Source organism: Oncorhynchus kisutch, linkage group LG30 (assembly GCF_002021735.2).
Source record: "Oncorhynchus kisutch isolate 150728-3 linkage group LG30, Okis_V2, whole genome shotgun sequence".
NCBI lineage: Eukaryota > Metazoa > Chordata > Actinopteri > Salmoniformes > Salmonidae > Oncorhynchus > Oncorhynchus kisutch.
In genome coordinates, this window is record NC_034203.2 from 11698863 (window position 1) to 11724045 (window position 25183).

General features: G+C 42.8%; 1 protein-coding gene across 1 annotated transcript in view; it reads left to right on the top strand.

The window, feature by feature from the left end:
• Positions 1-215: 215 nt before the first annotated feature.
• Positions 216-25183, top strand: part of LOC109875188 (solute carrier family 25 member 36-A) — a 30127-nt gene continuing 5159 nt past the window's right edge. The window contains exons 1-6 of the mRNA XM_020467418.2: positions 216-667; positions 4631-4795; positions 11796-11873; positions 14358-14458; positions 24310-24376; positions 24752-25044. Of these exons, the coding sequence (XP_020323007.1) occupies positions 627-667; positions 4631-4795; positions 11796-11873; positions 14358-14458; positions 24310-24376; positions 24752-25044 (745 nt within the window). The 5' untranslated portion in view covers positions 216-626. The remainder of the gene's footprint in view (positions 668-4630; positions 4796-11795; positions 11874-14357; positions 14459-24309; positions 24377-24751; positions 25045-25183) is intronic.

Genomic DNA, 25183 nt, shown 5'->3' on the forward strand with positions numbered 1-25183 from the left:
AAGAAGTTAATTTTGTTATTTATACATGTAAGGACCTAAAACTGCCCCTTTTTATATAGGGTGCTGCAGCTGATCATGTGAAAGATTGTATAAAAGGTTTCATGTGAAATTTGCGTGATCGGGCGGAGAAATTGACGTAATAAGGCAAACTGTCCAATAGCGGACGCTGTTTTGCAGCCTATATGATTCTACAGTAGTTATATACTAGGGATATGACCTATCGCCTCTCACTGCAGCGGTGAACAGTTGAGAAACGAAAGCTAGGGGGACTGTTGAAAAAAAGCGATTGATAGAAGCAAGAATACATAAAACAATATTCCTTTTGAAGTTCTCTTCTTTTGTAGTATAACGCTCTACAAATTCAAATAAGGTCTGTTCAAAGAGGGGATTGCTCGAAACGAAGATAAGGGTTTGTGTAGCACGCAAGTTGACTAGCTATCTAGCTAACGTTGCTACGGCAAAACTGAATCACGGTTCTAACTGTTACTGATTGATAATCGACGTCGCTGATTTATCGACGTGCGCAAGTCGTCTTCGAAATCAGGGTGGTCGACCGTTCGCCATCCAAACCTGTCTTCCCCCTTGACGCAGTCCGAAGAGTGTACTGGTTCAGAGAATGCTAAAGAATGAGTCAAAGGGATACCTTGGTTCATTTGTTTGCCGGAGGGTGAGTAGCTATTATTTGCTGTGAATAAAGTTAGCTAGGCGACGCAACATTTCGTGACTCACTTTTATAGTCAAAATTAGCTTGCATGGTGAAAATAACACCAATTTATTTCCAACATTGCCATTTTCCCAGGCGCGCGTGCATGTTACATTAGCAACTGCACTACCCGACCCATCCTCAGGCAGCAGCTAGCCAGTTGCAGTATCAAAGTAGGTACCACGGTCTAGCTAGCTAGGCGCTGGCCACTGCTATTGTAACCTAGTGTCAACACATCAGAGACATTGCAGTAGTGTCCGATGTTGACTTATCACACACGACAATTTATTTAATTTGACAGAAAACAGGTTGACACCCACGCATCACACTCCTCCACAGTGGTCGTGGTTTGCCCTGACAGATGATAAGGCTCGTGAATGAAACATACATGACGCACGAGCCTTTGTTGTTCTCGAGCAGCGGTTGACCGATTAGTTATAGCTATGTCGCCGAACAGCTTGATTACATTTCTTGACACATTTATATTTAGCATTTTTTTACACAGACAAAACACCTGTATAAAACACACATTTGTAAAGACGGAGAATATGCCCAGGCCTACAGGATTCATACACTGTATCAACTGCTGCCACACCATTCCATAGACTGGAGAAAAAGGTCAGGTCAAAACAGGGTTGTAATCATTAATCCGAACAGGAATAATGATGATTGCACTATAATGATTACATTATTCCAAACAGTTGGAACGTTTTACAACTAAAACGATAGTTTTCTATTGGACAAATTCAGGTAGGTCCCTCCCCGTTTCGTTCCATCTGCTTCCGTTTAAAAAACGTTTTGCAACAAAATTGGCGCAATGAATACGCCCCTAGGTAGGCTACAATATGTTAGTTTGACTGACACACACGGTATGCTATAAGTAAAACTCAACGCCACGATGTAATTCACATCAGCGGAGTTGAGCGGTGACTAGTGTGGGCGGACTTGGGCTCCGACCTCACATAAAATGTAGTTGTTTTTAATCGATAACTAAGGATTTCAGCACCCCCAAAATAGCCCGCAATTATATTGCACATTCATTGTACTGCTCTACTCCATTGTGAAGTTGTTTTACTTGGTTAAGGATATTCTAGTTATGCATGTCAGTGAAAATATTGAGGAACAGTATTCTCCGTGAATTCTATTTCTAGCACGCACATAGAACAAAACGGGTCTCGTTTGATTTGGGCAGAAGTCTCCCAGTGTTTATTTCAAGTGTCATTCTCATTGTCTAAAATAAAACTGTAAGAATGTCTCAATTGTAAACGTTGTCAACATACTACCTGCGTGTTTCCGTTCCTGTAGTGTATATTATTGGAGACATGTGTCACAAATTTTCTAGCTTTGCTACATTGTAGTAGACATTTACACTCAATACATCATGCTGACACAGGGGAAGTTGAAAGGGTTAAAGGGCACCTGTCTGTAGTCTAGGCTGTGGAAAATTGACTTGACTTGTTATTTGTGTTGATTCCATGTCAGACTGCTCCAAGTAAATTGAGATTGTAGATTTCACCAATGTGCTTAGGGGCATTGAAACATGACCAGTTGGTTATTAGAGCCATTCTCGCAATTGGACACTAAATATGCCTACTTATGCCTACTAATATGCCAACTTATCACTGCAAATCTAATTCTAGTATGGTTTTTAGTCTTTGGATGACACATTGAGGAAGACAAGATGCTGCTTGATTCCATTGTAGTGCCAGAATAGTTTTCTTCATTTCCTCTTTCTTTCTTAGCTTTGTTTTCCACTTTTTATGTTGTTTACTTTGTCCGTCAGCCTCTTCTTTTCTTTCAGGCACTCTGCAAACTTTTAATGTCAGCATGTAAGGCCTATCTTGCCAAACCAGAATATTTTGTATCTCCTTCATTGGGCTATGAAAACGCAATGTTAGGGGCACAAGTTGTGACAAAGTTACTACAGCGAGAAGCAAATAATTACAGTCCCCTTGATATTTCTCACAACAGGGCTCAAGGCCTGTGCATGTTAACTCTTACTGCCTGTTGTACACACACACACAGCAGCAGCATGGAACAGCCTTCTGAATCTAGGCCAAAGGTCGCTCTTGCCTGTATGTGGGTTAGTCTGACAGAGAGCTCAGCCTGTAGCAGCCAGTCAGCACTCACCATGCATGATACTCACATTCAATAAACCTAACCTACAGATTATATACACAATGGTGACTATTTTCAGGAACCATTCCACTATAATTGTGCCTTGTAGTGCGCATTCTACACAGCCCTGAGCCCATGTTGAGGTTCAGTTGACGAATATTATTTGAAAGAGGAGCTGGGAAAGCCTGTAACCTAGCAAACACAGGAGTCACAATACATGAATAGTAACCCTCTTAACTCAGGGGAGGGGAGGGGGGGCACAGACAGACCATGTCAAGGTGTTACAGGCAAAAGGGCCAGCTCCTCAGTTTGCACATTGTCACAGACAAGTTAGTCCAGTTCAAAGTCTCCCAGGCAGTGGGTTGGCCCCTGGCCATAACGGTTAGAGACTATTTACAGTTGCACGTTTTTATGTTCAATTCAAGCTGAATGTGTGTCAATAGGCTGAACCTGACCCAGATCCAGCTGCTGCTAGCATTGAAAATCAGCTGGTTGTTTCCAGAAATACCAGGTCTAGATGTGGGTGGTTCTTACTCTACTTCTCCACTGCGTTGTTGGCCCCAATAAAATCGGAGTTGAATGATCCACCATTCACTTCAGGAGATTTTATGCCCGTCTTAGTATCACAAAGCTTCACAACGTTAAAACCCCCCCCACAAGCAACAAACTACAATATAGCTGTTTGTTTGGTAGCACTTTCAATTACAGCACAGAATAAAGTAGTTAGGCCTATAACATGGTAAAAGTAGTTAGGCCTATAACATGGTAAAAGTAGTTAGGCCTATACCATGGTAATAAAGTAGTTAGGCCTATACCATGGTAATAAAGTAGTTAGGCCTATACCATGGTAATAAAGTAGTTAGGCCTATACCATGGTAATAAAGTAGTTAGGCCTATAACATGGTAATAAAGTAGTTAGGCCTATAACATGGTAATAAAGTAGTTAGGCCTATAACATGGTAATAAAGTAGTTAGGCCTATAACATGGTAATAAAGTAGTTAGGCCTATAACATGGTAATAAAGTAGTTAGGCCTATAACATGGTAATAAAGTAGTTAGGCCTATAACATGGTAATAAAGTAGTTAGGCCTATAACATGGTAATAAAGTAGTTAGGCCTATAACATGGTAATAAAGTAGTTAGGCCTATAACATGGTAATAAAGTAGTTAGGCCTATAACATGGTAATAAAGTAGTTAGGCCTATAACATGGTAATAAAGTAGTTAGGCCTATAACATGGTAATAAAGTAGTTAGGCCTATAACATGGTAATAAAGTAGTTAGGCCTATAACATGGTAATAAAGTAGTTAGGCCTATAACATGGTAATAAAGTAGTTAGGCCTATAACATGGTAATAAAGTAGTTAGGCCTATAACATGGTAATAAAGTAGTTAGGCCTATAACATGGTAATAAAGTAGTTAGGCCTATAACATGGTAATAAAGTAGTTAGGCCTATAACATGGTAATAAAGTAGTTAGGCCTATAACATGGTAATAAAGTAGTTAGGCCTATAACATGGTAATAAAGTAGTTAGGCCTATAACATGGTAAAAGTAGTTAGGCCTATAACATGGTAATAAAGTAGTTAGGCCTATAACATGGTAATAAAGTAGTTAGGCCTATAACATGGTAATAAAGTAGTTAGGCCTATAACATGGTAATAAAGTAGTTAGGCCTATAACATGGTAATAAAGTAGTTAGGCCTATAACATGGTAATAAAGTAAAGTTTAGCACAGGATTTACTGTACTTTTGGCTATTCTGACCTGCCCATCTTCCTCCCCTACTCTTTCTCTCTCTCCCCATCTAGGTGTGGGGGCACAGTGGGTGCTATTCTGACTTGTCCGCTGGAAGTAGTGAAGACCAGACTCCAGTCCTCTCATGTCACCTTTTACATCTCTGAGGTGCAGCTCACCACCGTCAACGGGGCCAGTGTGGCCCGCATGGCCCCCCCGGGACCCTTGCACTGCCTCAAGTAAGTTCACCAACACACAGGGGTCACAGAGAACATCCTACACATTATGTGAGTTTACAGGGTTTGGTGGGTCAGTTCTATTTTCATTTCAGTTCCAGACTATTCAGGTGATGAACTGAAATGTTTGCACTTACCACAGAGAATACACACTGTCTACTCAGTGAGGTTGGAGTCAATTCTTTGAAGTTTAGTTCAGTTCCAGTCTATTCTTGGGATGAGTGGGTGTTTATGGACATTGCACAGACAAAAACCATGTGGGTCAAATTCCGACCCAAAACGTTCACGTGTAAACCTGATAAACTCTGTTGACATCAGTGCAGGGTTTCCGTGACCCCAACATTTATTGTCAATCTGATCTCTTATCAATTCAATTAATCAATTAAACTCACAACGGAATGGAGTTAAAATAGAAATCATCCTAACCCTTGGACCAGCAACTGGCAAACCAACAGCAGACATTCCTCCATCATCAAACGATCGCCGACCCTCTCGGGAAGAGTTTATATCTGGCTGTTTCACTGTCAAGGCCACCTACAGTATCGTACCTGCCCTTTTAATACCAGTACCGAACACCCTATGACTCAAAGATGAGTTACTGTAGACGGGAGTGTTACCAGACAGAAACATGTTTCAACTTCTCCTTTTTCATGGTTACGGAGCGGCCATCTTTTATTGTCCACAAAGGTCGTTAATGAAAGAGCCTACTTTACCCCGTCTAAATTGTTTTTATTCATTTAGGAGACTCCTTCCCTGCTTTCATCATACTATGTTATGACTGAATCTTCACCTGCATTCATCATTTTGATCGCAGGAATATGGATCTCCCTTACAGTGTCCGACATTAACGATGTCCCAGGACCAGTAAGAACATGTCGGGCCAGTGGATCTTGTCGGTGCATTTTTGCATTCCAGTTCAACATTTACCTGCTCTGTCGTAGTCTACCATTGAAGACTACAGTCGTGCTTTTTGAATTTGAGCAATACGATTGGCCGTTCGTTCAAGCTCCACCACGTTCCCGCAGTCAACTGCTCGAGCACTCAAGCAGTACAGAAGTTAATGCGTTCACACAGCACACTCAAGCTGTCCAGAGCAAAAAGACTTGCCCATCAATCAACTCGCTGAGCTTATTTTTTTTTTAAGGAAAGTGATTTACAAAATGAATTGTGAACATACTAGCAATATGTTGGCTACTGTTGATTGTCTGCAAAAAGAAACTTCAAAAAATTCACTTTAGCATTAGTCTTGGCTAGCCTACTGTAGCCAGGTCGGTATCTCTTTTGGAACGCAGTTCTCTTAAAGGGGCAGCGTCCTATTTTTAGATCAAATAAAAATATTTTCAAAATGGCATACTTTACAAACAATAATGAATACAATGCAATTCTAAAGAATGGAGTAATGACTTTGCTAAATTATATTACACAGCTTTTTAATACATAACCAAATGTTGCATGTTAATAGCTGCATATTGAGAGAAAGGATGCCAACCTATAGGCTCTGTATGATCCCAATTAAAACCACACCATGTCCGGGCCAGTAGAAATTCTGTTTGGGCAAGTAGATTTATGGCCAGGCCAGTGAGAGAGAGTTTACGTTGGACCCTGCACACACACAACCACATAGCGGGAATAGCTTCTAGACATTATTTTGGTAAAACACATCTCAGATTGGGGATTTAGCCTTGTTTTCATCATTTCCGATAAGGCAAAAATATCCCTTATCATATTGGACAAGAACAAGTTGTTCCATAGCATACTTAAATCTGCCTCTCGCTCACTTGTAAAAATAGGAGAACAGAAGGGGGAGAGGCTTAGTGTGGTTCTGTTTTGGTTTGCTTATACCGACAGCTGTTAACATGCCCTCATCTCAAATATACCCCACCGAGGGGCCTGGAGGCACAACCTGTTTCACAACTGGCGTTATGAAGGGAGCATACAGTAAGTGAGGGGTAATGGAGGCTTGAGCGTATTATCTAAAAATACTGGGCCATAGACCTTGTAGTTGTATGGGCATACAGTGCATTCGGAAAGTATTCAGACATCATGACCTTTTTCTAGATTTTGTTACATTAAAGCCTTATTCTATAATGGATTAAAGTTTTTTCCCCTCATCGATCTACACACAGAACCCCATAATAACAAAGCAAAAACTGTTTTTTTGAAATGTTTGTAAATGTATTAAAAATTGAAATTCAGACCCTTTACTCAGTACTTTTTGAAGCACCTTTGGCAGTGATTACAGTCTCAAGTCTTCTTGGGTGTGACGCTACAAGCTTGGCACACCTGTATTTAGGGAGTTTATCCAATTGTTCTCTGCAGATCCTCTTAAGCTCTGTCAGGTTGGATGGGGAGCGTTGCTGCACAGCTATTTTCTGGTCTCTCCAGAGATGTTCGATTGGCTTTAAGTCCGGACTCTGGCTGGGCCACTTAAGGACATTCAGAGACTTGTCCCGAAGCCACTCCTGCATTGTCTTGGCTGTGTGCTTAGGGTCATTGTCCTGTTGGAAGGTGAACTTTTGCCCCAATCTGAGAACCTGCTCCAGAGTGCTCAGGACTTCATCAAGTATCTCTCTGTACCTTGCTCTGTTCATCTTTGCCTCGATCCGGTCTAGTCTCCTAGTGCCTGCCACCGAAAAACATCCCCACAGCATGATGCTGCCACAAATGCTTCACCGTAGGGATGGTGGCAGGTTTCCTCCAGATGTGACGTTTGGCATTCAGACCAAACAGTTAAATCCTGGTTTCATGGTTGGGAGTCCCATAGGACGGCGCACAATTGGCCCAGCGTCTTCCGGGTTATGCCAGTGTAGGCCGTCATTGTAACTGACTTGCCTAGTTAAATAAAACAATCATCAGACCAGAGAATCAAACTCCAAGGGGGCTGTCATGTGCCTTTTTAACTGAGGAGTGGCATCTGTCTGGCTACACTACCAGAAAGGCCTGATTTGATGGAGTGCTGCAGAGATGGGTGTCCTTCTGGAAGGTTCTCCCATCTCCACAGATGAACTCTGGAGCTCTGTCAGAGTGACCATCAGGTTCTTGGTCACCTCCCCTGACCAAAGCTCTTCTCCCCCGATTGCTCAGTTTGGCTCAGTAGGAAGAGTCTTGGTTTAAAACTTCTTCCATTTGAAATTGATGGAGGCCACTGTGTTCTTAGGGACCTTCAATGCTGCAGAAATGTTTTGGTACCCTTCTCCAGATCTGTGCCTCGACACAATCCAGTCTTGGTGCACTACGGACAATTCCTTCGACCTCATGGCTGACACGCACTGTCAACTGTGGGACCTTATATAGACAGATGTGTACCTTTTTCAAATCATGTCCAATCAATTGAATTTACCACAGGTGGACTCCAATCAAGTTGTAGAAACATCAAGGAGGATCAATGGAAACAGGATGCACCTGAGCTCAATTTAGAGTCCCATAGCAAAGGGTCTGAATATTTACGTAAATAAGGTATTTGTTTTTTATTTTTAATACATTTGCAAAAATGTCTAAACCGGTTTTCACTTTGTTATTCTGGGGTATTGTGTGTAGACAGATATAAAATGTATCCATTTTAGAATAAGGCGGTAACGTAACCGTGGAATAAAGGAAGGGGTCTGAATACTTCCCAAATTAACTGTATTTGTGGGTCTCAATGAAATACTGTAACGGTCGTCGTATGAGAAGGTGTGGACCAAAGCGCAGCATGGTAAGTGTTCATGTTATTTTATTTAAACTGCACACAAAACAACAAAGGGAATGAACAAAAAGGAAATAGCCCTGTCAGGTGCAGAAACACAAAACTACTACCCACAAAACCCATGTGGGAAAAAGCTGCCTAAGTATGGTTCTCAATCAGAGACTACGATAGACAGCTGCCTCTGAGAACCACACCCGGCCAAACAACAAAGAAATACAAAACATAGAGAATGAACATAGAATGCCCACCCTACTCACACCCTGGCCTAACCAAAATGGAGAATAAAAGCCTCTCTGGCCAGGGCGTTTGTCACAGGGGACTAGGTGTGTGAGGGAAGAATCAGGCGCAGAGAGTTCCACAGGAAGAAGTGTACTTTAATATGGCACCAAAAGCAATGCCCACAACACAGGGCGCAAAAAATATGGACCAACCCAAAACACAGGGTACCAGGTCTGGAGCACGAACACACCTAACAACACAAACACGTAACACAAGAATAATCCCGCACAAAACAAGGGCGGATATACTAGTTTTAAATAAGGAAGCCCATCAGGCAAACACAAATAGACACAGGTGCAACTAATAAGACAAAACAAACAGAAAACGAAAAAGGGATCGGTGGCAGCTAGTAGGCCGGTGACGACGACCGCCGAGCACCGCCCGAACAGGCAGGGGAGCCAACTTCGGCGGAAGTCGTGACAGCGTGACAATTACATTGTCAGACAATCTCTTTTCAAGGAAATTAAATATTACACTAGTTTAGTACAGTGTCTGTAAATAAATATTGATAAAAATGTGGAGGGTGCTCAACCAACGTGAGTCGAGGTGAAAAACATAAAAAATAAAATCCTAATTGAAAAGAAAAAGGTACAACGTGCACACACAGGTTAGGTTTCTATGATGAGCGAGCGTTGCGCCTTTTCATTTTCAGGAAATATTGATTTTCCCATTTATGTGTCTCTGCCTGCAAATCGTCTTCTTAAAGGCAGGCTATATCCTATATGCAAAGCGTAGCTCAAGGGAAAGTGCAAGTGTCTGCTGTCATCATTCTTGCTGCTTCAAGTTCAGTAGCTATATGTGCAAGATCATGTGCGCGTGTGTGGTCTCAATTAAATAGAGTAGGCTATAGCCTACGCGTGGCCGAAGAGGCACGGGACAGTTATCTTTTCAAGGAAATGTACTTCCTAAATATGTTTGGGCTATAGTTGACTACATTGCCTAGAAATAATAATTGATCACCCAGATTTGTCTTGGTCTGAATAAATCAAACGTAGCTCAAGAGAAATTGCAAGTCTCTTAAACCCTTTTGAGTCGATTTCTGCGGCCCAGCTGAATTTGAATTGGCGTAATAAAATACATCAATCTGTCTAAAGGTAGAGATTGCATTTTGGATGAGTCTCAAACGATCGCATCCGCCGATGTTGCCCTTCCGCATCTGCGGTGAAAGGAAGACATGAGACATCATTTAGCGCCCGAACGGTTTTGCCCAACAAAATATTATGACACCTCTATTCGCTGATATAGCCCAGTAATACCGACAGCCTAATATAATTGGCCACGAGAATTCCTGGTAATTTAACCCATTTCTAATGGTTATTTTTGCTCATTTTGATGTTGCCTATAGGGCACAAAATTGCTGTGACTATGGCTGCCAAGTGAGCTGCGTCACAGGTGCCTAAAATAACATTGCGGGACTGCGATTGGGTTCCCGACCAGTTCTTGCGGTAGCGGGTCGGAGTCGGACAGGATGAATAAATCCAGACCTCTAGCTGGAGGCTTGGTTCCGTCTTATCACAGCTCCGCTGCAGTGTTCTTGGACCTGCTTTTCTCCCGTCTTTCCCTCAGTCAACCTCCATGCTTCCGTCCTCGGGAAGCACTAGCTGAAACCCAACACCACCACTAGGCAGCACAGGGAGAAAAACCCTGCCGAAGTGGGTCAGCAGCGTACGCAGCGCTGGCCAAATGAGCTGCGTAGATATGAGGGAAGACGCTGGAAGTCTTCTAGGACTGTGTTCATAGTTGAATTCACAGTTGAATCTAGTGTCCTTAATCCTTGATGTAAAGCTATTTCAAAGCAGTGCGCGTGTGCTATCTCGGTGGAGTAGGTTAATAGTGGAATAACCTTGGCTTGAATTCAGGCTAGTGATTCCTAGGGTGTAGGGTAGCAGCGATGTCAGGAAATGGGGTAACATTTTGTCATGGAGCTCATACACTGAGTGGACAAAACATGACACAGACTGACCAGGTGAAAGCTCTGATCCCTTATTGATGTCACTTATTAAATTCTCTTTAATCAGTGTAGATGAAGGGGGGGGAGACAGGTTAAAGAAGGACTTTTAAGCCCCGAGACAGTTGAGACATGGATTGTGTATGTGTGCCATTCAGAGGGTGAATGGGCAAGACAAAAGATTGAAGTGCCTTTGAACATGGTATGATAGTAGGTGCCAGGTGCACTGGTTTGAGTGTGTCAAGAACTGCAAAGCTGCTGGGGTTTTCATGCTCAACAGTTTCCTGTGCGTATCAAAATTGATCCACCACCCAAAGGACATCCAGCTGACTTGACACAACTGTGGGAAGCATTGGAGTCAACATGGGCCAGCATGCCTGTGGAACGATTTCCATGCCCTGACGAATTGAGGCTGTTCTGAGGGCGAAAGGAAGGTGTTCATGTTTTATACACTCAGTGTATAGGCTAATGACACTATAAACACAGCATGAGCACAATCCTCAGCCATTACCATGTTACATAGAGCAGCTACTCGCACTGCGTGCCCTCATAATGTCATGCGGTCTCCATTGGAGGCCTGCCATCTATCTTCACTGTTTGGCAAGCCGCCTAATGCTACTCTCTTATCGCTCATCGCCGACGACACAGCGTTACGTATCAGGTATATTGCCCTGTAGTACATTTCCTCTCGTTTTAAATCCCCATTATGTCCCAATGTCACACTCCCACAGACGAATGCGGAGATGCGTCATCTAATCGACTGCGTCATCTGTTATATTGATCCGTTTTTACACGTTTTTGGTTCCTTCCATTTGTGACTAATATTGTAATACACAGATGCATTTATGGTCCATTTCCTGATGCTGTGTGTTATTGTAAAATGGGACATAAATGCATCGGTATATTAGTTAAGATTTTAGGCAAAGGCCGATGTGCTATGGTCATGGCAGTCTGATTATACACATTGGCACTAGCCCACGACTGTCTTGAAATCCATATTTTCTTATGTTTCAGCATAATTAATAATTAGCTCTTTGATTTAGCACTATGCTAACTGACAACGCCCCTCTCTCTACTCCCTCCCTCTACAGGTTGATACTGGAGAAGGAGGGACCCCGCTCGCTTTTCAGAGGGCTGGGGCCCAACCTGGTGGGTGTGGCTCCTTCCAGGTATGACCTCACTTGTGCAATAATTATCCTTCCTGTTGTGGCTTCTGCTGCTATTTTCTGTCTTTCTTGTGTAGGCTACTTCAAGAAGCTTTTTTTTCTGGCAACTGCAGATTTCAACGTGGGTGGCGATGTCGATTTTATATTCTATTCAGCTGGGAAACAGAGATAATTACGTTTGTCTTGTGTGTTTTCCATCATTTGACCTCCGCTTCAGAATCCCTTTTTTGTTTTAAACCACAACCCTCATCGGAGGACAAGATGATTACCACAATTTACGTTATTTTTCATTACCACACAGAACATAATCTTTGTTCCATGAAAAGAACAATACATGATTGCTACCGAATCTCTGTAAAATTCCGCTCCTGCCCCGTCCTCATTTTCCGCCTCCACCGGGGCATTATTCATTCTCCCTAGTGGTAGAACCCAGACAGAAAGGAGACCGTTCTAAGTGTGAGCCATATTACGCAACAGCAGCCTCCGGGGTCCAGTCTCTGTTAATCAGAGTCACTGTGAGCAGAGCAGCGGTCGTCCACTGGGGCTGCTGCTGGGTCATGTGACTGAGGGTGTCGCTGCCGAAGCAATCGCAATGCAGCGGCACCATTGGCCCACTCTGTTGTTGTGTGTTAATCCCCCCTTCCCTGGGTGAGATGGTTCTTTCTGTCTCTGTTTATCTTACATGTTTTTTATTTATTTTTTATCTCTGTATATTTCTCTATCTGCGTTTCTTTCTTTACCTTTCTGCATGTAGATTATCTCTCTCGCATTCTGTTTTTCTCACCTTCTCTGTGGCGGCGTTATATGCCCTTTGACAGTCTGCCCTGTTTCCGGCTGTGTATTTTGTCTGTCTAGGCTGTGCCTGTGAGTATGCAGAGTCTGAATAGTGTGTGTGTGTTTTCCCGTCCTCTGTGGAGTGAGCTGCTCTCCCTATCTGTGGCGGCCGGCTGCCTCGTGACGGCAGGGAAGAGAGGGGACGTTATGTAAAGTCTGCCTCAACACTGCAGCAGAGCGAGACCAACAGCAGGGCACACTAAACCTGAGCACGCACACGCCTTTGCTAGCACTGCAGGACAGGAGAGAGGGAGGTAGTGAGAGAAAGGTGAAAGACTGACCTGAGCTCAGACTGCCTTGGAAAAATACTGAGGAGGAAAGAGTGAGAAATGCAAGGGGAGAGAAATAAAACTGCAGGGTTCCTCAATGCTGGACTGGGACAGAGAAAACAACAACTCTTCACCCAATACTGCCCACCAGCGACTTGACACTAACCAGGCTTTGCCTACAGTAACACAGCAGGGACACCTCCTCTAACCAGGCTTTGCCTACAGTAACACAGCAGGGACACCTCATCTAACCAGGCTTTGCCTACAGTAACACAGCAGGGACACCATATCTAACCAGGCTTTGCCTACAGTAACACAACAGGACACCTCCTCTAACCAGGCTTTGCCTACAGTAACACAGCAGGACACCTCCTCTAACCAGGCTTGGCCTACAGTAACACAGCAGGACACCTTCTCTAACCAGGCTTGGCCTACAGTAACACAGCAGGACACCTCCTCTAACCAGGTTTGGCCTACAGTAACACAGCAGGACACCTCCTAACCAGGCTTGGCCTACAGTAACACAGCAGGACACCTCCTCTAACCAGGCTTTGCCTACAGTAACACAGCAGGACACATCTAACCAGGCTTTGCCTACAGTAACACTGCTGCTGTGTGCTCTAGCTGTGGACAGATAATGGCTGATTTGCCTCCCCTTGGCAGCGGGCTGTCAAGCTGAGCATCTTGTTGGCCATTAGAGCATGGCTGGATGGTTGGCTGTGCAGTCAGCTGTTCATCCAGAGCACAGCACACACTCAGCATCACGGGCTTTAAATCAGTCCATTTCACCATCACTAAGGTCGGCTGTTACGTAATGCTTACACTCTGACAAACGCACACTGAGGGCGACGTGAGCAAGCCAAGTGCAGGGCGTGTCTTTGGTTGTAAACCCCCACAGTGGAAATGTCTACTTGAGTAATCCTGTGATTTGAGTTAAGTAGAGAGAGTAGGAGTTGCAAGGGCAATACATCTCCAGCTAGAGCAGAGCATGTGATCTGGGAGTGGAGATGTACACGCTACGCAGGAACCCTCCTAATGGACCATTACATAGGCCTAGATGGAGGTTTAATGTGGGTTGGTGACATGGGGACACAGACACAACTACCCAAATGAAGGCAACTGGTTTCAGAGGAAATCGCTCATGTCATCAGTCCCAGGCCATTTACTCCGTGTCAATTTGGACAGAGGGGACGCTGCCTGTCATTTATACTGTGCCATTTTGCCCTAATCTCACAAGAAGGAAACATGTTTTTCGTTTACTGTGTTGGTATGGACTATCGTGACCCAAGAAAATATTGTTTATTGGAAACAGCCCAGAGTTCTGCTGTTACCGGTTTGATTCACGGTATTCTTAGCTCCCATCAATTTCCTCCTGTTTCCACAGAGCCATCTACTTTGCAGCTTACTCCACTGCCAAGGAGAAGCTGAACGGTGTGTTTGAGGCTGACTCCACGCAAGTTCACATGGTGTCTGCAGGCCTAGCAGGTAACAGTCGTTCCACAACCCCCCCCCCCCCCCCCCCCCCCCCCCCCCCCCCCCCCCCGGCTGTCTATAACATCTGGTCAGTGCAGTTTCTACTGGTTGTTGCTGCTTTCAAAGTTCACTTGTTTAGACAATTGATTTCCAGCAACTTATTTTATTTTGACGGATTACATAGAAACATCAAGGGGATATTGTTTATTTTTTAATATTTTTTGTTTTTAAAGTAACATTTTAATTTCATGATTTTTTATTTTATTTTTTACATTGTGTTATGGGGTGTATGGAGTTGCTGTTTTCATTTGAAGATAATTAAATGTTTTAGAAACATTGCTCTAGCTTATATCCAGCTACGGCTATGTGCTAGACATTGCCACTATATGGCATACCTTGTTGTGGACATTTTCTTGTGTTTTGAATATCAACCACAGATGGTTTGTCCGAAAGCACAATTGAAGACTTTCAGGATCAAACGGGTCAAACCCCATTTTATATTTATAGTGACAGTGAAGAGGTTACGGCTTATTCTGCTCTTCAATATTGCAGTTCTTAAGTTAAGATGTGAAAAGAAACCTTTTGTCAAAGCACTTAGAAAAGACAAAAAAAAAGTGTGAAAAGGACAAAGCACACAGTTAACGGTTGCATTTTGTACTAACTGCCTCTATTCATATATTTAACTGCTCTCTCTCTCTCAATAGCTTTTACACTCAGCGAATAGACCCACAACTGCTTTGTCTTTAACCTACAATGATATACAGCCAACATGGCAGAGGCTCAACATTTCACTACATACCACTATAATACTTACCAGTAGCTGGCTGGTCCAGCAATTTGAAAAAAGAAACATCCTCAAAGTTTGGGTTGTGCTTTCTGTCCCACCCCCACTTCCCCCAGTTATTTTTCTCCTTTCCCCGTTTCTTCATTTGTCGTCTCTTTTGAGGCTCTTCGGAGGACCCTAAATCGTGTTGACGTACCAGTTGGTTGCTAAACAGTGAGTGTGGCCCTTCACGCGCTGTCTGTGCTGTGTGTGTGTGTGTGTGTACAGTAGTAAAGGGCCCCAGGGTGCTAACATGTCAGGGGCCTCACTGCGGGAGGTCTCCTCGCCTCGCGGCTACACGTCGGCCGGACGTTGTTGGGCGGACGCCTCAGGTAGCACCCCATTTCCTTTCACTGGTATGACCATTATGCTAATGATGATGATGATGATGATGCTATTGATGCTAGTAATAATGATGATGCTGATGATAGGTCACGGCCAGCTGGTTTGCAGCTCTCGTATCTCCTGTAACTTTAATGTGATTGCGCCGCCCTTGATACACTGCCCCCATCCCCCTTTTACCAGCCTGTTACACCCTCCCCCACTGTAAAAAGGAAATGAACACCACACTTTGATTTTCCTTTAAATCGGCATATGAAGGGAAATGCTAACCGTGTCACTATTAGAGGTTTGAGTGTCCTTATTTGGCTTGTCCATTCAACATCGTTAGTCTTGAACAGCGAACACAGCAGACGTAGTAACTCTGTGGTTCAGCTATGTACGTCCGCCCTCGCCTTTGAAGGAGGCGGCTAACGGGAGCTCTCGACTGTGCCTTCAGTGCCTTAAATATGGCACCCTTGTACGGTGGGGTCCGAAATGATTGACACCCTTGATATAGACAAGCAATTATGACTGTAAAATAAATAATTTAAATACTGTACGCTATATTGTATGCTAAAAAAAAATGCAATTGCTGAGAGAGTCATTTAAACCATTTTTTTTACCAAGTAACTCTCAAAAGGGTAGGGGTCGAAATTGACACCCATAAATATTATTATAAATAAAGCAGAAGTTTATTATTTGGCTACATATTCCTAGCACGCAATTACTACATCAAGCTTGCTTCCAATTTGTTGGGAGCATTTGCTTGTTTGTTTCGGTTGTGTTTCAGATTATTTTGTGACCAATAGAAATGAATTGTAATACTGTATTGTGTTATTTTGGAGTCACTTTTATTGTAAAAAATGAATTATCTTTCTAACCACTTCTACATTAATGTGGATGCTACCAGGAGTACGGATAATCCTGAATGAATCGTGAATAATGATGAGTGACAAAGTTAGAGTCAAAGATCATAACCCCAAGACATGCTAACCTCTCACCATTACCATAACCTCCCCTGTTATTGTAATGGTGAGAGGTTAGCATGTCTTGGGGTTATGATCTTTGACTCTAACTTTGTCACTCATCATTATTCACGATTCATTTAGGATTATCTGTAATGATAGCCTTAAACTAGGTTGTAGATTATTTGACCCCCTCAACAATAATATTGCTGCGTTTAAAAACAACTGTGAACTTGGAAAAATACAAGGACAAATCATCATGTCAGTTACCTTCAGGTCGGAAAGTCTGAGCTCTAGAAAGAGGTCTGAGTTCCCGAGTTGGAATTTCGAGTTGGATGACTGTTCAGTGCTTTTTCCCCCAGTCGGAGCTCACCCCCCCCAGAGTTCCCAGTTGTTTTGAATGCGGCATTGGTGACCCTCTTTGTGCAGACAGATGGATACCTTCTCCTCTATCATGTATTTTAATAGAGGGCTCCATTCAGTTTAAACGCACACTGCATTACAGCAGATGACTGCAGTAATAACACTGGAACTAAGCCACACCATTGAATTTGTTTAGATATGAAACAAAGGGGCCCAGCAGGAAAAGGCTGACTGACACTCCAGAAAAAAATTAAAGGAAAATGACTGTTTGCGAGGTCAGGCCTCCACACAATATTTTGTCCAAAATACTATCAGACCCGATTGGTGGTATTCTTGAATTGGCATATCACAAAACTGCTAATCAGACCTTCTAAGTGAAGTCATTTATAGACTACATTAATACATATGATATTATATGCCATTCTTTATAAACCAGCTTGATAAGGTTAGCATTTCAACCCTCTCTTGCACTTACTTGACCTATTTTTATTAGGACAGCATTGACGGTGTCCCCATTCTTTTTTTCTGTGTGACCCCATTTCTCATGTTTTAGAATCAATAAAAGTGATTATGGTAATGATACGATGGTACACAAGGAATGGCACCTGTAGCATCAGCTAAGAAAATAATTGAAAGAAAATATTGGATTCTTATTGTGTACCTCGCATGTTTATTTGTTTTGTCCTGCACATCATTTGAATTCTACCAGAGGGCTGATGTTCTGTTTACAACAGACTTGCATTTTTCTCTTTCTTTCCCTTACCAAGAAAGACATACCTGACAAAACGTAGGGGAGAGAAACGACACGAGACGTCCTCTTGCATTTAAAACAGGTGTGGGTTGGGAAAGGTCACGGGGTCGGGGGAAGAGATGTTGTGTGACCCCTTTCTTCTCTCACCTTTTAGTTGTTGGTTTAACAAAATGGTGGGTACAAATTAGAGGTCGACCGATTATGATTTTTCAACGCCGATACCGATTATTGGAGGACCAAAAAAGCCGATACCGATTAAATCGGTAGATTTAAATTGTCATTATTACATTATAAAAAAATCTAATTACAACAATACTGAATGAACACTTATTTTAACTTAATATAATACATCCATAAAATCAATTTAGCCTCCAGTAAATAATGAAACCTGTTTAAATAATGCAAAAACACAGTGTTGGAGAAGAAAGTAAAAGTGCAATATGTGCTATGTAAGAAAGCTAACGTTTCAGTTCCTTGCTCAGAACATGAGAACATATGAAAGCTGGTGGTTCCTTTTTAACATGAGTCTTCAATATTCCCAGGTAAGAAGTTTTAGGTTGTAGTTATTATAGGAATTATAGGACTATTTCCCTATTGGATGTTCTTATAGGCACTTTAGTATTGCCAGTGTAACAGTATAGCTTCCGTCCCTCTCCTCACTCCTCCCTGGGCTCGAACCAGGAACACAACGACAACAGCCACCCTCGAAGCGGCGTTACCCATGCAGAGCAAGGGAAACAACCACTGCAAGGCTCAGAGCGAGTGACGTTTGAAACGCTATTAGCGCGTGCTAACTAGCTAGCCATTTCACTTCGGTTACACCAGCCTCATCTCGGGAGTTAATAGGCTTGAAGTCATAAACAGCGCAATGGTTGACGCACAACGAAGAGCTGCTTGCAAAACGCACGAAAGTGCTGTTTGAATGAATGTTTCGCGCCTGCTTCTGCCTACCACCGCTCAGTCAGATACTTAGATACTTGTATGCTCAGTCAGATTATATGCAACGCAGGACACGCTAGATAATAACTACACATGGTCGATGATATTACTAGATAACTAGTGATTATGATTGATTGTTTTTTATAAGATAAGTTTAATGCTAGCTAGCAACTTACCTTGGCTTACTGCATTCGCTTAACAGGCAGTCTCCTTGTGGAGTGCAACGAGAGAGCGGCAGGTCATTATTGCGTTGGACTAGTTAACTGTAAGGGTGCAAGATCGAATCCCCCAAGCCAACAAGGTGAAAATCTGTCGTTCTGCCCCTGAACGAGGCAGTTAACCCACCGTTCCTAGGCCGTCATTGAAAATAAGAATGTGTTCTTAACTGACTTAACTAGTTAAATAAAGGTATAAAACATTTATATATATTTTTATTGGCAAATCTGCACCCAGAAATACCGATTTCCGATTGTTATGAAAACTTGAAATCTGCCCTAATTAAATTGGCCATTCCGATTAATCGGTCGACCTCTAGTGCAAATGTGGGAGTGGGGAGGCTTAGGGGGATCTTACCTGTTTATATAAAAAGTGTGTGGGGGGGGGGGGGGGGTTGGGGGATAGTGGGTTGGGAGTGATGCATTGTCCTCCTATTTTTCCTGTTGAAAAAAAAAGTGGGATTAGGTAGGATTGGTAAATTTCCTCTCCCATCTATGCATTTGTGGGTGGGTGGGTTGGTTGGTTGTCTGCTGCCTGTGTGTGACTGTGGTACAGAAAAGCCTGTGTCTATTTTAGGGCTTTACTGTAGCTTTCACCCCTGCGTGAGGGGGGGGACAGCCCCAGCCACCTCAGCCCCCTCTCCCCCCCCATATCTGCAGGCTTCTAGCTGCAGCTGTGAGGCGGAGTAGCTTTGCCCCTACTCTGTGAGTACACGCCATAGACGCTATCTCTCTTCTTCCTCTTCTTTTACTTCTTCTTCCGCAGACTTTTCATCCTCTTCACGCAGTTGCCTTAGGACTGTGTCCCTTGAGACAGTAGAGGCTCTAGATCGAGACTGTACTGTAGAACTTGTTTAGAGAAGATGCTATCGTCCATCTTAGCTATTGGTAGCGCATATGTATACTTCTGTTCGTTTTCCAATGGCCTTGTTTGACTTCTGTTGTTTAGAGGTTACAGTGCCTCGACCACAACGGCACAAAGCACACGTGATGTGCCAGATTTCTGTCCGTCTTTAAATATGCACACCTTATTGTCACACTACCATTACCGGCACCTTACACATTTGTCGTATACCTCGTAAAGTGTATGACATAACACTCACTTCTGAAGTAACATACTGACTTGATGCATTGTCAGGGGATTCATTGGGGCGGCAGGGTAGCCTAGTGGTTAGAGCGTTGGACTAGTAACTGGAAGGTTGCAAGTTCAAACCCCCGAGCTGACAAGGTACAAATCTGTCGTTCTGCCCCACTGTTCCTAGGCCGTCATTGAAAATAAGAATTTGTTCTTAACTGACTTGCCTAGTTAAATAAAGGTAAAATCGGATTGAAAACTCATTAGTTTAAGCAACTTATTAATAATACAAATAATACATGTTTTGGTATCACTTATATACAGTACCAGTCAAAAGTTTGCTCACAACTAGACATTCAAGGGTTTTTCTTTATTTTTACTATTTTCTACATTGTAGAATAGTAGTGAAGACATCAACTAGGAAATAAAACATATGGAATCATGTAGTACCCAAACAAAAGTGTTGAACAAATCAAAATATATTTTAGATTCTTCAAAGTAGCCACCCTTTTGCCTTTTGAGAGCTTTGCACACTCTTGGCATTCTCTCAATCAGCTTCACCTGGAATGCTTTTCCAAGGAGTGGAAGGAGTTCCCAAATATTCTGAGTACTTGTTGGCTGCTTTTCCTTCACTCTGCAGTCCAACTCAACCCAAACCATCTCAATTGGGTTGAGGTCGGGTGATTGTGGAGGCCAGGTCATCTGATGTAGCACTCATCACTCTCTTTCTTGGCCAAATAGCCCTTGCACAGCTTGGAGGTGTGTTGGGTCATTGTCCTGTTGAAAAATAAATGATACTCCCACAAAGCGCAAACCAGATGAGATGGTGTATCGCTGTGGTAGCCATGCTGGTTAAGTGTGCCTTGAGTAAAAATAATAATAATCACCAACAGTGTCACCAGCATAGCACCCCTTCCTCCATGCTTCACGGTGGAAACCTCACATGCAGAGATCATCCGTTCACCTACTCTGCGTCTCACAAAGACATGGCGGTTGGTACCAAACATCTCAAATTTGGACTCCTCAGACCAAAGGACAGATTTCCACCAGTCTAATGTCCATTGCTAGTGTTTCTTGGCCCAAGCAAGTCTCTTCTTCTTATTGGTGTCCTTTAGTAGTGGTTTCCTTGCAGCAATTCAACCATGAATTTCATGCAATCTCTCTGAACAGATGTTGAGATGTGTCTGTTACTTGAACTCTGAAGCATTTATTTGGGCTGCAATGTCTGAGGCTGGTCACTCTCTAATAAACTTATCCTCTGCAGCAGATAACTCTGTCTCTTTCCTTTCCTGTGGCAGTCCTCATGACAGCCAGTTTCATCATGGCGCTTGATGGGTTTTTACGACTGCACTTGAAGAAACTTTAAAAACCTCTTGAAATTTTCCAAATTGACTGACAATGTCAAAGTATTATTTGAGCTGTTCTTGCCATAATATGGACTTGTCTTTTACTAAATAGGGCTATCTTCTGTATACCACCTCTACCTTGTCACAACACAACCAATTTTGGCTTTTAACACATTTAAGAAAGAAAAATTCCACAAATGAACTTTTAACAAGGCACACCTGTTAATTGAAATGCATTCCTGGTGACTACCTCAAAGCTGGTTGAAATAATGCCAAGTGTGTGCAAAGCGGACAAGGCAAAGGATGGCTACTTTGAAGAATCATAAATATAAAATATTTTGATTTAACACTTGTTTGGTTGCTACACGATGCCATGTCTTATTTCATAGTTTATTCTACAATGTAGAAAATAGTAAAAATAAAGAAAAACCCTTGAATTAGTAGCTGTGTCAACTTTTGACTAGTACTGTATGTACTCTGCATTCGGAAAGTATTCAGACCCCTCGACTTTTCCCACATTTTGATACGTTACACAGCCTTATTCTAAAATCGCTAAAGCAAAATGTAATCTCAATCTATACACAATAGCCCATAATGACAAAGCGAAAGCAGTGTTTTTACAAATATTTTTGCACATGTATAAACAAATACATTATTTACATAAGTATTCAGACCCTTTTGTATGAGACTCAATTGAGCTCAGGTGCATCCTGTTTCTATTGATTATCCTCAATGTTAATACAACTTGGAGTCAATCTGTGGTAAATGAAATGGACATGATTTGGAAAGGCACACACCTGTCTATATAAAGGTCCCACAGTTGACAGTGCATGTCTGAGCAAAAACCAAGCCATGAGGTCAAAGGAATTGTCCGTAGAGCTCCAAGACCGGATTGTGTCAAGTCACAGATCTGGGGAAGGGTACTAAGAAGTTTCTGCAGCATTGAAGGTCCCCAAGAACACATTGTCCTCCATCATTCTTAAATGGAAGAAGTTTAGAACCACCAAGACTCTTCCAAGAGCTGGCCGCCCAGCCAAACTGAGAATTCCGGGAAGAAGGGCCTCCGGGAGGTGACCAAGAACTCAATGGTCAATCTGACAGAGCTCCAGAGTTCCTTTGTGGAGATGGTTGTTCTTCTGGAAGGTTCTCCCATCTATGCAGCACTCCACCAATCAGGCCTTTATGGTAGAGTGGTCAGACAGAAGCCACTCCTCAGTAAAAGGCACATATGACAGCCCGCTTGAAGTTTGCCAAAAGGCACCCAAAAAACTCAGACAATGAGAAGCAAGATTCTCAGGTTTGATGAAACCAAGATTGAATGTTTTTTCAGCGGCAGGGACTGGGAGACTAGTCAAGATCGAGGGAAATATGAACGGAGCAAAGTACAGAGAGATCCTTGACGAAAACCTGTTCAGGACCTCCGACTGGAGCGAAGGTTCACCTTCCAACAGGACAACAACCCTAAGCACACAGCCAAGACAATGCAAGAGTGGCTTCGGGACAAGTTTCTGAATGTTCCTGAGTGGCCCAGCCAGAGCCTGGACTTGAACATGTCTGGAGAGACCTGAAAATAGATGTGCGGTGATGCTTCCCATCCAACCTGACAGAGATTGAGAGGATCTGCAGAGAACAATTGGATAAACTCCCCAAATACAGGTGTGCCAAGCTTGTAGCGTCACACCCAAGAAGACTCGAGGCTGTAATCGCTGCCAAAGGTGCTTCAGGGTCTGAGTAAAGGGTCTGAATACTTATGAAAATGTGATTTTATTAGCAAAAATGTCTCAACCTATTTTTGCTTTGTTATTGAGTGTGTGTGTGGAGAAAATAACAATTTATTCCATTTTACAATAAGGCTGTAACAAAATGTGGGAAAAGTTGAGGTGTCTAAATTCTTTCCCGAATGCACTGTGTGTATATACACGCACGCCTAGTTCCCCTGGGAAATACCACTTTACCTCCTCTACTCAGAGATATTCAGTTATTCGTCTTAGGTCCTCATGAATAATTCAAGAAAGCCAGACTCCATTTTGTTTCCTCATGGTCCGTGGCAACCGATGAGGCCTTCAGCTGAGGCTCACACCATGACAAGACAGCACAGTTACTTGTTATTTATATGTAGGCCTACTGTAAGGCTGAGCTCTCCCCATCTGGGAGCTAGCTACTAATGTTCACATTAAATTTGACAAAATTCATTGACTCATTTATACGGTAGTCCTTTATCAGGCACTCTTAACCAGAGTGAATAATAATAATATGAATTGAACAATAGAACAGCACTATTATACTTCTATAGTGCCTGTTCTGTACATGACATTCAGGTCCACCATGTTTATATATAATTAAGAATGGTATTTATGATTCAATTACAGCCAAATCTTAGATACATGTGTTACAACTTCTAGATATGATAATGAAGAATGTTAGATACTTTGACTAGGCTAAATCTTTAAGCTGAGTTTTTGTTGTTGTCCGTGCTGTATTACAATCTTGATTGAGGAATCCTGTGAGGACAAACCGTCTGCCTTAATCGAACGATGATTAAGGCCGACTGAATGAATGAAGTTCATTTTTACATCATCTCTGGCCTGATTTCCGGAATACCGGGGATAAGGAACGGTTTTACGAGATTGCCAAGACGTAAACAAACGGCTCATAAACGCAGCTTAAAGATGTCAACAATGCATTTACACACTGTGGCCAGTTGAGAAGGAAAGTAGCTTCGTGTAGAATTCACCGGGGTTGTATTTCACAAACGCAGGATCGATAGATTGGCCAGCACTCAGTTCTAACTCGTACTTTTTCTCGTTCATAAAGCCAGCTGAAGTTTAATGTCATTCGGTTGGGTTACTGCGAGTATTGAGTCGGTAATATCATTCCCGATATTCAAGTGTTTCTTTCTTTATCATCCAGGAAATAGAGGAAATGTTCTTAGCTGGCCAACTCCTTGCTGGTGCTTTGTGAAATACCCCCCCACCCGTAGGCCAGTGTACATCTTTGTCCTTGGATAGGCTGTCTTTCACACTGTGTCACTCTCCCCGTCTGAACCTCTGAACTCTTCTTCCCAGGGTTCACTGCTATCACTGCAACCAATCCCATCTGGCTGATAAAGACCCGGTTGCAACTGGATGCCAGGTAAGCACTTAGCAGGGAGTTTGAATCTAGGCCATCGGCCGATTATATATTTTTTTAAAGTTAGTTTTCCCCTTAGCTTATGTTATTCCCCAGCTGTTTCATATTTTACTGGTTCTCTAACTATGTTATGGGTTGTCATGCTTATTTGACTAGTTTCATATTGCATTGACTCATGGTACTAGAGGAAAGAAAGGGTGTTATTCTGAGTAGTATTGCATATACTTTATTGGACTTTGCAAATCCCTTTTCAATTATTACCTGCCAATTGTTTCCTGTTTGCTGTATGATCAAATATCCTTTTGCATACCTTTTGCATACCCTTTTTGCTATGTTCAACTATTAAATTTACTCACACGCTACATGTTTTTACAACAGGAACCGTGGCGAGCGGCGCATGAATGCCTTCGAGTGCATGCGGCGGGTCTACCAGACTGAGGGCTGGCGGGGCTTCTACCGCGGTATGTCTGCCTCGTACGCCGGCATCTCCGAGACAGTCATCCACTTTGTCATCTACGAGAGCATCAAGCGCAAGCTGATGGAGTCCAAGGCCCAGGCCAGCATGGATCAGGACGAGGATGAGTCGGTGAAAGACGCCTCCGATTTTGTGGGTATGATGCTGGCAGCCGCCACGTCCAAGACCTGCGCCACCTCCATCGCCTACCCCCACGGTATGCACCTACACCTTCCATTTCTATTTATTATGTGACCTCAAAGAATAAATTAAAAGAAAAGACAAATTAAGACAATGTATTCTGATCATATCTTTGATTCTGTTTTATTATTTTTAAAAGTTCAAACGAATCATGG